General features: G+C 47.9%; 1 protein-coding gene across 3 annotated transcripts in view; it reads left to right on the top strand.

Moving 5' to 3' along the window:
• Positions 1 to 2,013: 2,013 nt before the first annotated feature.
• vac14 (vac14 homolog (S. cerevisiae)) overlaps positions 2,014 to 17,183 on the top strand; it is a 353,410-nt gene continuing 338,240 nt past the window's right edge. The window contains exons 1-2 of one of the 3 annotated variants that reach the window (XM_078543974.1): positions 2,014 to 2,051; positions 3,238 to 3,387. In XM_078543974.1, coding sequence (XP_078400100.1) covers positions 3,284 to 3,387 — 104 coding nt within the window. In that variant the 5' untranslated portion in view covers positions 2,014 to 2,051; positions 3,238 to 3,283. Of the gene's footprint in view, positions 2,119 to 2,201; positions 2,308 to 3,237; positions 3,388 to 17,183 lie in introns of those variants that run through there. The other 2 variants (XM_078543973.1, XM_078543975.1) reach the window with 2 other exon arrangements.

Here is a 17,183-nt window from a genome sequence, read left to right as displayed (position 1 = left end):
TGTTTATTTCTACCTTTTAGTATTCCCCCACCCCCACTATAGCTATCTTACCTTATCTGTCCTGTCTTCTACTCTTAATTAGCACATTCCTTTAGATAATATCACTACCTTCAACACCTTTGTTGTTTTGTCTGTGACAGCTTTTGGTTATCTCCACCTATTAACCTATTACTGGCTGCTTGTCCCAACAATACCCCCCTCCCCCTTAAACCAGCTTATATTTCACCCCTTTCCTATTTTCACTTAGTTCTGTTGAAGGGTCATGAGGACTTGAAACGTCCACTGTGCTCTCCTCCGCCGATGCTGCCAGACCTGCTGAGTTTTTCCAGGTATTTCTGTTTCTGTTCTTGTGTTGTACACAGAATACAAGGTTATTATTTGAGGATGAGTGAACTAAATTTCAATCATTCAAAGGGAGTGGTACGCAAAATGTACAGATGTAAATTATTTTACTGTGCTAGGAACGTGATGAGTAACTGGTTGTGAAAGGACTTGAATATTGTTGAGTAAGAAATAGAGACAGATGTTTGAATTTTCTTCAGACGAGAAGCAAATATGGGACCGAGCCACAGAAGGCAGCAAAGTCCATGGTTCTATCCCAGCATGTGCTTATCACTAATATTGTCAAGGTGTTGTTCAGACAACATTTTGTTTCAGTTTCCCTCGGGCTGGGTGGCTCCTGTTGCAGTTTTTATGAATGGGGGGGTTCACCAAGGATCGAATGGAGTTTGATCTATACCAAGTCTTTTCCTCATGCTGTCCTGACCCACCACACCTCCCCTCTATTTCTCCACTCATTTGCCCTTCTCAATGCCCCTCTGTTTTGCTCCTTCCTTTCCCGAGTCATAGTTCCCCACCATTGCCCCTTCGATTCCCCCACTCTTGCTCCAATACACTCATCTCTCGCCCTGCCCATGCTTTAAGTCTTCCCATTCCCTATGTATCCCCTCCCACTACACCTCTAACCCTTCCCCCTCCCTAACCCCTCCTCCTCCCTAACGCCTCTCTACCCTTCCCCCTCCCTAACCCCTCCTCCCTAACGCCTCTCTACCCTTCCCCCTCCCTAACCCCTCCTCCTTAACGCCTCTCTACCCTTCCCCCTCCCTAACCCCTCCTCCTCCCCCCTCTACCCTTTCCCCTCCCCTCTCTAATCCCTCCCCTTCCGCTCTCTAAACTCTCCCCCTTCCTGCTCTAAACCCTCCCCCTCCTTCTTCCCTCTCTACCCTTCCCACTCGCTCTCACTAACCTCTCCTACTCACCCTCCTCTAACCCCTCCTCCTCTGCCTCTCTAACCCCTCCCCTCCCCCTCTCTACCCCTCCTCAAACCCCTCCCACTCTGCCTCACTAACCCCTCTCCCTCCCAATCTCTAACCCCTCCCACTCACTAACTCCCCCAATCAGTCTCTAACCCCCACACTCCACTCTTACCCCTCCTCCCTCTAACCCCACTCCCTCTCTAATCCTTCCCACTCCCCCTCTCTAAACCTACTCCCTCTCTCAAAACATTTCCTCTCTAAATCCTCCACTCTCTCTCTCAAACCCCTCCAACTCCCTCTCTCTAACCTCTCCTACAGGACCTTGCTAAACCTTCCCACTGCCACCTCTCTAGGCACCCCAACCCACTAAACACTCCCACCCACTTGGACCACTTCCAATAATATCGGCCCCTTCCACTCCTCCTCACAAGCCCCCCCCCCCCACTCCCCTTCTCTGGCACCTCCCACTCACTCTCTATAACTCCACAATTCACCCTTTTCTAACAACTCCCACTCTCCCTCTCAAGGCTCTTGCTCTTCCCCATATAAATCCTCCTTCTACATCTCCAACTGCACCCACTCTCAATGTTCCACCCACTCCTGGCCCCTCCCACGCCCAGGCCCTTCCCACTCACCCTGGCCCCGCCCACCAACCCTGGCTCCTCCCACTCACCCTGGCTCCTCCTGCTGCTTCTGGGCGTTTCCCACCCATGGCCCCGCCTCTTTGGTCACCTGCCAGCCGGCGCTCGATAGCTCTCCTCTGACAGTTCGCAGCATTCAGGCTCAGCTGCTTAGGTCTGTCCGAGTCATGTGACCAGCTCGATATGGCGGCTTAACGGTGACGGGGAGAGGAGAGGAGAGGGTGAGGATGAGGGAGGAGAAGGAGAAGGGGAGGGGGGAGGGAGAGGGATGGAGACGCTGGGATGGAGAGCGGCCGGGCCAGGCTGGGTTGTGTTGGGTTGAGTTGAGTGGGAGGCGGGATGGAGACTTGGAGCCGGGGCCCCGCTCTCGAGTCGCTCAATAAACCGGATCAGAGGCTGAAAGGAGGAGACTTGAGTTTCCCGCCCCCACAAACACTCCTCTCCCCTCCCCTCCCAGCTGTCCCTCCCCTCCCAGCTGTCACCTCCCCTCCCCTCCCAGTTGTCACCCTCCCTTCCCATCTGTCATCCCTCCTCCCCTCCCCTCCCAGCTGTCACCCTCCCCTCTGTCACCCCTCCTCCCCTCCCCTCCCCTCCCAGCTGTCACCTCCCCTCCCCTCCCCTCCCAGCTGTCACCCTCCCCTCTGTCACCCCTCCTCCCCTCCCCTCCCAGCTGTCACCTCCCCTCCCCTCCCAGCTGTCACCTCCCCTCCCCTCCCAGCTGTCACCCTCCCCTCCCAGCTGTCATCTCCCCTCCCCTCCCAGCTGTCACCCTCCCCTCCCCTCCCAGCTGTCACCCTCCCCTCCCCTCCCAGCTGTCACCCTCCCCTCCCCTCCCCTCCCAGCTGTCACCCTCCCCTCCCCTCCCCTCCCAGCTGTCACCCTCCCCTCCCCTCCCAGCTGTCACCCCCCTCCCCTCCCAGCAGTCACCCCCCCCTTGTGTCACCCAGCAGCCACCCCCTTCTCCTCCCCCACCTGCCACCTGTCACCCTCCTCTCTCCACCAACCTCTGCTCTGTCACAGTCACCCCCCCCGCCCCACCCAGCTCCGTCACCCTGACATCCACTATCTCCCTCTGCCACAACCTTCTTCTCCCTCTCTTTGACCACCTCCCCTCTTCCCCGCCAGAGTGTCCCCTCTATATTCCTGATCTTTTCTCTTTCATTCCATTCATGGCGTCTCTTCCACCCAGACTGTCACTTTTTTCTGTTCTGCCCATCTGTCTATCCCTCTTCAAACCCATCTCTTGTCTGTCTCATACCCATTGACCTGGCTTCCTCTTTATTTATGTCCGTCCTTTATTTCTCTACTCTCACCTTAATTTATTTCTATTCTCTCCTCAGCTTGTGACTAACGAGATCAGATATCCAAGAGTTTTTGATCGACAGGATGAACACGGAGAAGGACTTTGCTCCTCTCACCTCCAACATTGTGCGGGCTCTCAATGATAAGCTGTATGAGAAGAGAAAAGTGGCCGCCCTGGAGATTGAGAAGTAAGAGCTTAGCTCCTGGTTTGGGTTTTTAGCAGATAATATTTATGAAAATATATTTGCTGGATATGGTGATGCAGCTGTCATTCAAGTTAACTTGTCTTTTGCGTCAGTTCTTTCTGTGTCTGACCTTTGGGAAACCCTTTCCCCTGAGTCTGTCTCTCCCTCTTTTCACACAAATTACCAACTATCCAGTCTCTGGCCTTTAATTCATCTTGGCAGCTACTGATTCACTAAATCACATCCTCTCTACCACCTCTGATGCCCTTGTCCCCACTAGAACCATTACTGTTTCTTACCCTAATCAGTTGTCCTGGTATACGCCTCGTCTCTGTTCCTTGCGTCTTAGGAATGCAGACTTTGGTGAATAACTGGTTAATCATTCATTGCCAGATCTGGCTAGACAAATTGAAGCGTTATTGGGTCCTACACTCCATCACTCCTACTTCCCCACTACAAAGATTATTCCTGAAGGCTGAGACATCACCCGGCTTCTCTTCTCCACCACCTAACCATCTCCGTAAACTACCCTCCCCTGCCTCCTCTGTCCTCACCGCCAACCACAAGTCTGATGAGTCCATCACTTTTTGTTTCAAAGATTGAGATCAGGTGTTCAGCTGCTTCCTTCCCTTCCCTGAGCCCACTGGGCCTAATTTCCTCTCAGGTGTCTCTTTGCTCAACTTTGAACTTGTATCTTTATCCAGTTACTCTCCTACCTCGCCTCATTTCTCCTCCAAGCTCATCTTATTGATGAAATTCACTTCTTCTCCAGACCCTATTCCGACCTAACTGTGACCACTCCACTTGGTTTCAGGCTCCCATGTTAACTGACATTAACAGTTCTCTCTTATCAGGTACAACCCCATTTCAAACCTTCCGCTCTTCTCCAAAATCCTTGAACGTGGTGTTGTTTTACAAATTCGTGGCCGCCTTTATTGGAAATTCTTGTTTGAATCCTTCCAAATAGGCTTCCACTCTTGCCACAGTTATGAAATGGCTCTTACTACAGTCACAAATGACAACCAATTTGACTGTGATAAAGGTAAACATTCCCCCCTTGTCCTTCGTGACCTGTCTGCAGCCTCTGACATGGTTGACCACACCATCCTCCTCAACGCCTCTCTATTCTTGTCCAACTGGGTGGGACTGTTCTTATTCTTATCTTTCTTATCGTAGACAGAGAATAACCAGCAATGGCTTCTCTCCCTGCTCCCACACCACTAACTCTGGTGTTCCACAAGGATCTGTCCTTGGTCGTCTCCTATTTCTCATCTACATGCTGCCCCTCAGTGATGCCATCAGAAATCATGGCATTGGTTTCCCGATGTGTGCTGACAGTACTCAGCACTACCTCTCCTCCAGCTCTGTCAGGCTGCTTATCCAACATCCAGTACTGGATGGGCAGAAATTTCCTCCATCTAAATTTTGTGAAGACTGAAGCTATCATCTTTGGTCCTGTAATAAACTCCATTTCATGACCACTGACTCCATTCCTCTCCCTGGCAACTCTGAGGCTAAACCAGACTCTTCACAGCCTTGACGTTATATTTGCCCCCAAGATGAGCTCCCTACCACACATCTGCATGCACCATCATTGAGACCACTGACTTACACCCCCTAATATTGCCTAACTCTTCCTCCTAACCCCCACCTCCCCTCACCCGCACTTCAGCTCATCTGCTGAAACTCTCAGCCCTCCCTTTGTTACCTCTAGACTCGACTATTCTGATGCACCCCTGGCCAGCCTCCCATGTTCCCCCTAAATGTGAGATTGTTCAAAACTCTGCTGCCATATCCTGACTTGCACCAAGTCTTGTTCACCAATCTCCCCTGTGCTTGCTAACCCATATTAGTTCCTGGTCAAGCAACACCTCCATTTTAAAATTCTCATCCTTATTTTCAAATCCCTCCTTGGCCTCACCACTCCCTATCCCTGAAACTTCCTCAATCCTTTGAGATCTCTGCTCTGCAAATTCTGGCCTCTTGAGCGTTCCTGATTATAATTGCACCTCTGCTGATCGTCCTTTCAGCTGCCTGGGCCCTAAGCTCTGGAATGTCCTGCCTAACCCTCTCCGTCCATCTCTACCTCCTTTTTCCTTCTTCAAGATGCTCCTTAAAACCCAACTCTTTGACCAAGCTTTTGATCATTTGCCCTAATAACTTCTTGTGTGGTTTGATGTCTAACTTTATTCCATAAAGCTCCTGTGAAGTGCTGTGGGACATTTTGTTTTGTTAAAGGTGCTATATAAATGCAAGTTGTTGCTTAGGGGTGACATTGAAGCTGAAGGTGATGTGTGGCCTTTGGAGAGAATCTGACTTTTGAGGGGAGGCTGAGGTAGTTGTCTTGGCGTATTTTTATTTATTCTCAGGATGTGTGTTGCTGGCAGGGCTGGCATCCCGAGTTGTCCTTGAGGAAGTGGTGGTGGTGAGCTGCCACCTTGAACAGCTGCAGTCTCTGGTAAAGTTGCTCCCACAGTGCTGACAGAGAGTTCCAAGATTTTGATCCAGCGACGATGAAGGAACAGTGATATATATTTGCTGGCTGGTGTGTGATTTGGAGAGGAACCTGATGGTGTTGGTATTTCCATACGTTTACTGTCTTTGTGCATCCTGTGGGTATTACACACTGCACTAGTCCCCAGATGTTAATGAAGAGAACTTTGCAGGGACAACAAGGTTGGAATTGTTCTGATTCCTTGTAATGGTTTTTTTTTGAAAAGCGTGCAGATTTCTATTTATGTATCATTTGTTATTGATCTGGACTTAAAAAGGATGAGGGCTCCAAAGATGAGGGTTAGGAGAGCAGATTGCACATAAGACTCGGATATATTTGAGTTGATCTTGTAGTTGGGTGACAGGGTGTTAGGGTGGGGTCAGGTCTGTCTGCCTGTATTTTGAGAGCGTGTCTCTGGTTTGGATCAGAGGGATCTTCTATCTTTTAATTTCTGGGTGGGGAATTTGCAAAGAATGTGTCCTACTGCACCCCTACCATTGGGTCTCCTGCTGGCAACCTTCAGTACCACCGTCCTGGGTGTATTTCAGCAAGTGTGTCAGCAGCACACTTATTTCTTGTGGTGATGTCAGGGATGCTCGTTCGTTTTGAATTGCGAAAGCCCAGTGATTGACTGTGCAAATCAGGGTGCTGGCATGAGACAAAACTCTTTTTTTTGAACGTTTAATCTCACTCTTTTCCAGAACCGCTTCACCCATTTCAGGGTCGTGAGGAGTCGGAGCTTATCCCAACAGGCAATGGGCACTAGTGGGGTACACCCATGACAGGGCACCAGTCCATCACAGGGCACACTCTCACACGCACACAGTTGGGGACACTTTACCGTAGCTAGTCCACCTAACCAGCACGTCTTTGGACAGTGGGAGGAAACCGGATCACCTGGCGGAAGCCCACACAGACATGGAGAACGTGCAAACTCCACACAAACACCCAAGGTCAGGATCGAACCTGGGTCCCTGGAGCTGTGAGGCAGCGGTGCTAACCACTGCGCCACCATGCCGCTGGCTCAAATTTGGAGGTCATTGACCCCATTTTGATGTGGCAACAAAAACACCTGCCTCAATCTGATAGGACTTGTCTGCAAGCTCACCGCGGATATATCAGTCGCCTGAGGCTGTGGAGGGGAGTCCTACTGCATTGGAAGATACACCCCCAATTCTGCAAAAGGCTTCCTACGAGGAAAGGGCATTCTGCTAAGGATAGAGGAATGTGGAACGCTGTCCTCCAAAAAGCTGTTGAGGCTGCAGGTCCATTGAAAATCTCAAAGCTGAGATTTTATTAGATAAGGATAACGTGAATTGTGGAGCCAAGGCAGGAAAATGGAGTTAAGACAGATCAGCCATGTTCTGATTAAATGGTGACATAGGCTCAAGGGTGAATGACCCCTTTCTGTTTCTACCTTCCTGTTGAATCAACTGAGTTTTAAAGGGAGGGCACCTGTGTCTTTGTCATCTTGCTAGACTGCATCAAAACTATTGCTCAGGAGTAGTAGGGGGGCAGCCATTTATTTGGAAGTTCACTTGAGTTGATGCCAGGTTTCTAATGTTAAACCTCATTCTGTCATTGGAGCCAAAGTTCCTGTCAGATCGGGGGAACTATAATAGGATACACCTCCCTACCAACAAAGGACATGGGTAATTTAGAGAGTACCTCTTCAAACATTTTATTGCAGGTCAGTTCAAAAGACTTGAACTTCCACCTTAGTGTGCTAACTCTTAAATGGCAGCATAACTTCCTGAGTTACTTCTTCTAGTGAATATTTTTGTCCTTGTTGTTCAGCCTTTAAAGATTTGTCCGTCACTAATTTGAAGCTCAACGCAAACTGGAGGAACAGCACCTCATCTTCCAACTAGGCACTTTACAGCCTTCCGGACTGAATATTGAGTTCAACAATTTTAGATTATGAGCTCTATCCCCACCCCCTTTCCGATCCCCCGCTTTTTTTCCAATAATTTATATAGATTTTTCTTTTCCCACCTATTTCCATTATTTTTAAATGTATTTCCATCCATTGTTTTATCTCTACCTTTTAGTTTTTTTGATTCCTTCACCCCACCCCCACTAGGGCTATCTGTACCTTGCTTGTCCTGTTTTCTACCCTTAATTAGCACATTCCTTAGATAATATCACCACTTTCAACACCTCTTTGTCCTTTTGTCTGTGACATCTTTTGGCTACCTCCACCTATCACTGGCCCTCTATCCAGCTCTACTTGTCCCACCCCCCTTTAAACCAGCTTATATTTCACCTCTTCTATTTTTACTTAGTTCTGTTGAAGGGTCATTCGGACTCGAAACGTTAACTGTTTTCCTCTCCGCAGATGCTGCCAGACCTGCTGAGTTTTTACAGGTATTTTTGTTTTTGTTCTAGATTTTTGTTCTAGATTTCAAGCATCCGCAGTATTTTGCTTTTATCACATATACTACTTCCTGTCTCTTTGTTCCATCGGTTACCACATGCTTTAAGCTGAAGAGCTGGGAGAAGAGATTGTGAACTGAGAGCACTACAAGCCTAAATAAAACATGTGCACATTATTTGTACAGAAGTCCCATACAATAAATTCTAGCACATTGGTGTGACTTATCTTGAAATCCAGATTTTACTTTCTTCTGCTCCCCCCTCGCCTTCACCCATATCTCCTATGTCTACTTTTCCATTTTCACTGTCACGCATTGGCTCTTCACCTCATATCCCTGGTGAACGCCATGGTAACAGCAATGCTGCTGCTTGTTTGCTACGAGGCCTTTTTGTTTAAAAGCTGTGAGAGTGCTGCTGGCCTTCAAACACATGAGCAGGCGAAAGGAGCTCAATTACCCAAGAACAGGCATAGGCAGTTCAGCCTCTCGAGCCTGTTCTGCCACTCAGTTTGATCATGTCTGATCTACTTCTCAACTCCATTTATCTGCCTTGGCTATATATTCCTTGATATTCTTAGCCAGCAAAAAAACTATTGATCTCAATTTTGAAAGCTCCAGTTGTCTCCCAGCATTTACAGCCTTTGAGGGAAAGAATTCCAGATTTCCACTATCTTCTGTGTGGAAAAAATGCTTTTTGATTGCACTCCTGAATTTTCTAGCTTTGATTTTAAGAATATGACCCTTTGTTCTTGATTTACCCTATCAGGGAAAATACTTTCTCTGGATCTGTTGTAGTGAATCCTTTTAACACTTCGACTACCTCAATTAATTTGCCCTTTCATCTTCTAAACCCAAGGGAAATATTTTTTGGGCAAGTAGGTCACCTGCTTTGCTCTATTCTTTCGACCTCGTTGCCCGACGGGTGGCCGGACCCCGCTGCCCGACGGGCGGCCGGACCCCGCTGCCCGACGGGCGGCCGGACCCCGCTGCCCGACGGGCGGCCGCACCCCGCTGCCCGACGGGCGGCCGCACCCCGCTGCCCGACGGGCGGCCGCACCCCGCTGCCCGACGGGCGGCCGCACCCCGCTGCCCGACGGGCGGCCGCACCCCGCTGCCCGACGGGCGGCCGCACCCCGCTGCCCGACGGGCGGCCGCACCCCGTTGTTCAAAGTAATAAAAGTTTAACAATGTCTGGCACTGAGCCATACTGAACAGGAAGTTCTCAGCCTTTAATGAATTGCCTTGGTGTCTACTGAGCAGGCGAGAGGAAGCGATGGATCATGGTCCCAAATTCTTGCCGCAACATCTGCACGGCCTGTCCCCTTTACCCATCACCTGTGCATGCTGACCTACACTGACTCCTGGCCTGGCATTGCCTCATTTAAAATTCAGCCTTGTGCTCAAATCCCTCCATGGCCAGGCCCTCCCTGTCTCTGTAATCTTGTCCTTCAGATCTCTGCGCTTCTGTAATTCTGGCCTCTTGTGCATCCTCTATTTTGATGGCTCCATCATTGGTGGCCATGCCTTCAGCTGCCTAGCTCTTTAGTTCTGGAATTCCTCTGTAAATCTCTCCACCTCTCATCTCTTTTAAGACATTCCTTAAAATCTAACTCTTTGACAACGCTTTTTACGACCTGTTCTGATATCTCTGTGGCTCGGTGTCAAATTGTGTTTCATAATGTTCCTGTGAAGTGCCTTGAGGTGGTTTACTACATTAAAGGTGCTATATAAATATAAGTTGATGATGTTTCATGAGGGCAGTGTCAGACTTGGCTGTGGATGCTTATTGTTGTTGAACATTTTTGTTGATGCTATTTGGGCTCACCCATGAGGATGAGCTACCTGAATCCAAACTATAGCACTTAGCAAGAGTGGATCAATCTTGCCTTTGACAGGTTTCAACCGTGATTTAATGGAAATGCTCTGCCTCTGAAGTCAAAGTGTTGTGGAATTAAGTCCCACTATGGAGACTTGAGAGCGTAATCTAGGCTGATGATCTCAGTGCAGTACTTAGGGAATGCTGCTGTGTTGGAGAATGCTATCTTTCCGATGAGATGCTAAATGGACTAACCATGGGCTTGTTCAGATGAATGACACTCTGGTAGGAGGTGTTAGGGGAATTCTCCTGATGTGTAAGCCAACATTCGTTCCTTAACTAACTGCACCAAAGCAGATTATTTTATATATGAATGCTGTGGGATCTTGATGTGCACAAATTGACTCCACTTTGGACAACAAAACAACTGACTACATTTGAAACACAATTCATTTTCTATAAATCGCTTTGAGGCATCTTGAGGATGTGAAAGGTGCTACAGAAATGCAGGTTCCTTCATTCATTAAGAAATAGAAACCTCGAATAGTGCTGAGATTGTTAATACTAGGATTTGAATGAGTTGCTCAGAAAACTAATCAGTAAGGATACAGCAGATTAAAAAAGAAAAAAAACTTGATCTGGAGGAACAAAAACCTGGAAAATGCTGGGATTACACGGCAGGGAAGGCAGCTTATGTTGTGACCTTTTAGATTTGCTCCTCCAGACTCATGAGTCTGCCCCTGAATTTAAGGGGAAGTTAGATAAGTACATGGAGATAGGAATAGAAGGATATGCTGACAGAGTGAGATAAAATGGTTGGGGGGTGGGGAGGGGGTGGCGGTGAAAAGGGAGAAGGGTGCAGAGGAGTATAAACAATGGCATAGACCACTTGTGCTCGATGGCCTATTTCAATGTTGTAATTCTATCTTCAGACATTGTGCTTCTCCAACATTTTCTGTTTGTATATTGATCATTCCAAAGGGCACAATATTGCCAACACTCTCATGCTGTTTGAGTAGCTGACCATCATCAGCCTCACCATGTCAAATACTCAGGTTGACAAAATGACCTTATACTTAGATAAAAGCAAAAAACTGCGGATGCTGGAAATCCAAAACAAAAACAAAAATACCTGGAAAAACTCAGCAGGTCAGGCAGCATCTGCGGAGAGAAGCACAGTTAACATTTCGAGTCCGAATGACCCTTCAACAGAACTAAGTAAAAATAGAAGAGAGGTGAAATATAAGCTGGTTTAAGGGGGGGAGGAGGAGGAGGTTGTGGGGGGGTGGGGGGACAAGTAGAGCTGGATAGAGGGCCAGTGATAGGTGGAGATAACCAAAAGATGTCACAGACAAAAGGACAAAGAGGTGCTGAAGATGGTGATATTATCTAAGGAATGTGCTATTTAAGGGTAGAAAGCAGGACAAGCAAGGTACAGTTAGCCCTAGTGGGGGTGGGGTGGGATGAAGGAATCAAAAAAGGCTAAAAGGTAGAGATAAAAGAATGGATGGAAATACATTTAAAAATAATGGAAATAGGTGGGAAAAGAAAAATCTATATAAATTATTGGAAAAAAAGGGGGGAATCGGAAAGGGGGTGGGGATGGAGGAGAGAGTTCATGATCTAAAATTGTTGAACTCAATATTCAGTCCGGAAGGCTGTAAAGTGCCTAGTTGGAAGATGAGGTGCTGTTCCTCCAGTTTGCGTTGAGCTTCACTGGAACTGCAAGCCAAGGACGGACATGTGGGCAGGAGAGCAGGGTGGAGTGTTGAAATGGCAAGCAACAGAGAGGTCTGGGTAATGCTTGCGGACAGACCTGCAAAGCGGTCACCCAGTCTGCATTTGGTCTCTCCAATGTAGAGGAAACTGCATTGGGAGCAAAGAATGCAGTAGGCTAAATTGAGGGAAGTGTAAGTGAAATGCTGCTTCACTTGAAAGGAGTGTTTGGGCCCTTGGACGGTGAGGAGAGGGGAAGTAAAGGGGCAGGTGTTGCACCTTCTGCGGTTGCATGGGAAGGTACCGTGGGAGGGGATTGAGGTGTAGGGTGTGATGGAGGAGTGGACCAGGGTGTCCCGGAGGGAACGATCCCTGCGGAATGCCGCCGGGGGGGTGAAGGGAAGATGTGTTAGGTGGTGGCATCATGCTGGAGTTGGCTGAAATGGCGGAGGATGATCCTTTGAATGCAGAGGCCTGTGAGGTGATAAGTTAGGACAAGGGGGACCCTATCATGTTTCTGGGAGGGAGAAGAAGGTGTGAGGGCGGATGCGCGGGAGATGGGCTGGACACGGTTAAGGGCCCTGTCAACCACCGTGGGTGGAAAACCTCAGTTAAGGAAGAAGGAAGACATGTCAGAGGAACTGTTTTTGAAAGTGGCATCATCAGAACAGATGCGACGGAGGTGAAGGAACTGAGAGAATGGGATGGAGTCCTTACAGGAAGCGGGGTGTGAGGAGCTGTAGTCGAGGTAGCTGTGGGAGTCGGTAGGCTTGTAATGGATATTGGTGGACAGTCTATCACCAGAAATTGAGACAGAGAGGTCAAGGAAGGGAAGGGAAGTGTCAGAGTTGGACCATGTGAAAATGATGGAGAGATGGAAATTGGAAGCAAAATTAATACATTTTTCCAGGTCCAGACGAGAGCATGAAGCAGCACCAAAGTAATTATCGATGTAACGGAGAAAGAGTTGTGGGAGGGGGCCAGAGTAGGACTGGAACAAGGAATGTTCCACATACCCCATAAAGAGACAGGCATAGCTGGAGCCCATGCGGGTATCCATAGCCACATCTTTTATTTGGAGGAAGTGAGAGGAGTTTAAGGAGAAATTGTTCAGTGTGAAACAAGTTCAGCCAGACGGAGGAGAGTAGTGGTGGATGGGAATTGTTCGGGCCTCTGTTCGAGGAAGAAGCGGAGAGCCATCAGACCATCCCGGTGGGGGATGGAGGTGAAGAGGGATTGGACGTCAATGGTGAAGAGAAGGTGGTTGGGGCCAGGGAACTGGAAATTGTTGATATGATGTAGGGTGTCAAAGGAATCACGGATGTAGGTGGGAAGGGACTGGACAAGGGGAGAGAGAATGGAGTCAAGATAGCAAGAAATGAGTTCCGTGGGGCAGGAACAGGTTGACACGATCCGTCTGTCAGGACAGTCCTGTTTGTGGATTTTGGGTAGGAGATAGAAGCGGGCCGTCCGAGGTTGGGAGACTGAGGTTGGAAGCTGTGGAGGGAAGATCTCCAGAGGAGATGAGGTCAGTAACAGTCCTGGAAACAATGGCTTGATGTTCAGTGGTGGGGTCATGGTCCAGGGGGAGGTAGGAGGAAGTGTCTGCGAGTTGACTCTCAGCCTCTGCGAGATAGAGGTCAGTGCGCCAGACGACAACAGCACCACCCTTGTCAGTGGGTTTGATGACAATGTCAGGGTTGGACCTGAGAGAACAGAGTGCAGCAAGTTCAGAGAGAGACAGGTTAGAGTGGGTGAGAGGAGCAGAGAAATTGAGACGACTAATGTCATGCCGACAGTTCTCAAGGAAAAGATCAAGAGAAGGTAAGAATCCAGAGGGAGGGGTCCAGGTGGAGGGAGAATATTGGAGGTGGGTAAAAGGATCCGTTGAACGGGGAGAGGACTCCTGCCCAAAGAAGTGAGCATGGAGACGAAGGCGGCGGAAGAAGAGTTCAGCATTGTGGCGAGCCCGAAATTCATTGAGATGAGGGCGTAAGGGTATGAAACTCAGTCTTTTGCTGAGCACTGAACGTTCAGCGTCGGAGAGGGGAAGGTCAGGGGGTATGGTGAATACACGGCCGGGGCTGGGATTGGAAGACGGCATGGGGACAGAGGGACAGGCAGGGGTGGATGGTCCTGGATGGGTGTTGGTGTCGATGAGTTGTTGGAGCTTGCGTTCCCTTGCACCTAAAAGAAAGAGACAAAGTTTCTTGTTGAGGCGTCGGATGAGACGAAGAATAAAATGAAACTGGGGGCACGTGCAGCTTTGAAAAAGGGTGCGGCGGTGTTGCTGGAGGGAGAGGTCGAGTGTGTTCATATGGTGGCGCATGGCACTGAGTGTGGATCTCAGAATGTGACGAGAACAGCAGTCCGAGGAGCATTGTATGTCCCGGAGATACCTGTAATCCTGGGTGGGTTCGAAACATGAGGGATGGAACTTCAGTTGAAATCCACGTGGGGTAAGTCGGAGACGGAGACAGTCACTGAGGAAGGAAATATGGCTGTGAAAGCGGGTTTTAGTAAATACCTTGTCAAACACCAGGAGAGAAATGGAAAGCAATGAAGCTGAACAAGGCAAAAGAGAGATACGAAAATCCTGACGGAGAGAAGAGCAATACTTCTTCAAGGTAGGCATTCCTTGAAGAGAAGTGGCAGTCAATTAAACACTAAGATAAAAGCAAAAAACTGCTGATGCTGGAAATCCAAAACAAAAACAAAAATACCTGGAAAAACTCAGCAGGTCTGGCAGCATCTGCGGAGAGGAGCACAGTTAATATTTCAAGTCCGAATGATCCTTCAACAGAACTAAGTAAAAATAGAAGAGAGGTGAAATATAAGCTGGTTTAAGGGGAGGTGGGACAAGTAGAGCTGGATAAAGGGCCAGTGATAGGTGGAGATAACCAAAAGATGTCACAGACAAAAGGACAAAGAGGTGTTGAAGATGATGATATTATCTGAGGAATGTGCTAATTAAGGGTGGAAAGCAGGACAAGCAAGGTACAGATAGCCCTAGTGGGGGTGGGGTGGGGTGAAGGAATCAAAAAAGGCTTAAAGGTAGAGATAAAACAATGGATGGAAATACATTTAAAAATAATGGAACTAGGTGGGAAAAGAAAAATCTATTTAAATTATTGGGAAAAAAAGGGGGGGGAATCGGAAAGAGGGTGGGGATGGAGAAGAGAGTTCATGATCTAAAATTGTTGAACTCAATATTAAGTCCGGAAGGCTGTAAAGTGCCTAGTTGGAAGATGAGGTGCTGTTTCTCCAGTTTGCGTTTTGACCTTATACTTAAACTGACATTTGTTTCAGTGCTTGGAGTGAAGGGACCATGAGGCAAGATTCAAACTGAGGATTAAAGCTTCTACTCCCCTCCCTTCACTGTGCGCAGTCGCACGTCAGCCAGTGAGTCAGGCTGTTGATTCAGCTTCACTGGAAACAAATCCCACTCAATGCTGTATACATATGTTCACTCAAGATGCTTTGTGAAATGTTGTTGTGGGGAATCCTTGTACCGTGGTGTAGTCCAGTTAGATGGAGTGAAATCCTCCATGACAATGGATTTCCGTTTTTTTGGTGACCCACTGTCCTAAATTCCAAAACATTGTCAATACCGCGATTCCAGTAATTTTTTTGGCACCAGAAACGAGGTGCTTTCTCCATAGAGAAGGCTAAGGAGTGTTTAAAATCATGAAGGATTTAAATAGCGTAGATATAGAGAAACTGTTTTCAATGGCTGACCGGGGACAGATTTGAGGTCCTTGGCAAATGAGGAAAAATGCTTTTTATGCAATAAGTTGTTAGGATTTAGAATGCACTGCCTTATAGGGTGGTGGATACAGATTCAGTAGTGGTCGTAGGGATATGCAAAAGAACAGGGGAGTGGAACTAACTAGATTCCTCTTTGAAACTGGGTGACCGCTTTGCGGAACACCTTCAGTCTGTCCGCAAGCAAGACCCAGACCTCCCTGTCGCTTGCCATTTCAACACACCACCCTGCTCTCATGCCCACATGTCCGCCCTTGGCCTGCTGCAATGTTCCAGTGAAGCTCAACGCAAACTGGAGGAACAGCACCTCATCTTCCGACTAGGTACTTTACAGCCTTCCGGACTGAATATTGAGTTCAACAACTTTAGATCATGAACTCTCTCCTCCATCCCCACCCCCTTTCTGATCCCCCTTTCTCCCATAATTTTTATATATTTTTCTTTTCCCACCTATTTCCGTTATTTTTAAATGTATTTCCATCCATTGTTTTATCTCTACCTTTTAGCCTATTTCGACCCCCTCCCCCCCCCCACCCCCACTAGGGCTATCTGTCCCTTGCTCGTCCTGCTTTCCACCCTTAATGTCCCATTAGCACATTCCTTAGCTAATATCACTACCTCTTTGTCCTTTTGTCTATGACATCTTTTGGCTATCTCCACCTATCACTGGCCCTCTATCCAGCTCTACCTGTCCCACCCACCCCTTAAACCAGCTTATATTTTACCTCTTCTATTTTTCCTTAGTTCTGATGAGTCATTCTGACTCGAATTGTTAACCGTATCCCTCTCTGCAGATGCTGTCAAACCTGCTGAGTTTTTCCAGGTATTTTTGTTTTTGTTCTAGATTTTCAGCATCCGCAGTATTTTGCTTTTTTCCTCTTTAAAATAACTGGCGCAGACATCATATGCCAAATGGCTGCCTCCTGCAATGTTCCTATAGCTGCACAAACATACAAAAGATCTGACCTCCTTGGGATCCTGTCCTATCAGTGCACAAGATAGTCAAAGCAAAAACAAAAATACCTGGAAAAACTTAGCAGGTCTGGCAACATCTGTGGAGAGGATACTGGCCGATGCTGCCAGACCTGCTGAGTTTTTCCAGGTATTTTTGTTTTTGTTTTGGATTTCCAGCATCCGCAGTTTTTTGCTTTTATCACAAGATAGTCAACCCCGGAGAGATGGCAATCTGGCTTTGCAAGTCTCTGTTGGAGAACCTGTGCCCTGCAGTGACTACCAGTGTGACAGTTTACTATAATAGCTACTTGGCACCTCCTTTCCTGATACTTGTTGGCCATGCTGCATGCATGTGGGCTGTGCAGTGACAGCTGGTACCACCCTTCAGCGATTGCTTCGTGGGGAGAAGACCACCAAAGATCCTCAGGATTACTGTTCTGCAGCTGGGGTTAAGGGAGATAACTTCTGCAATATACATGTAAGGACCCAGTGCACATGTTCTTCCGCACGATGCAAAAGAAACCAGCACTAAGAATAAGATCCTCAATGTTAGGCTGAAGTAATGTGGGCTACACATTTGCTATTGGTTGTTGAGGGAGTTATTTAGGGTAATGATTACACAAAGTGTACACTGATGAAATACGGAAGTATTTTGTGTTAATTGTACACTCATTTCCTG

The sequence above is a fragment of the Cetorhinus maximus genome, chromosome 6 (genome assembly GCF_964194155.1).
Source record: "Cetorhinus maximus chromosome 6, sCetMax3.hap1.1, whole genome shotgun sequence".
NCBI lineage: Eukaryota > Metazoa > Chordata > Chondrichthyes > Lamniformes > Cetorhinidae > Cetorhinus > Cetorhinus maximus.
This window is presented reverse-complemented; position numbering and strand designations above follow the sequence as displayed.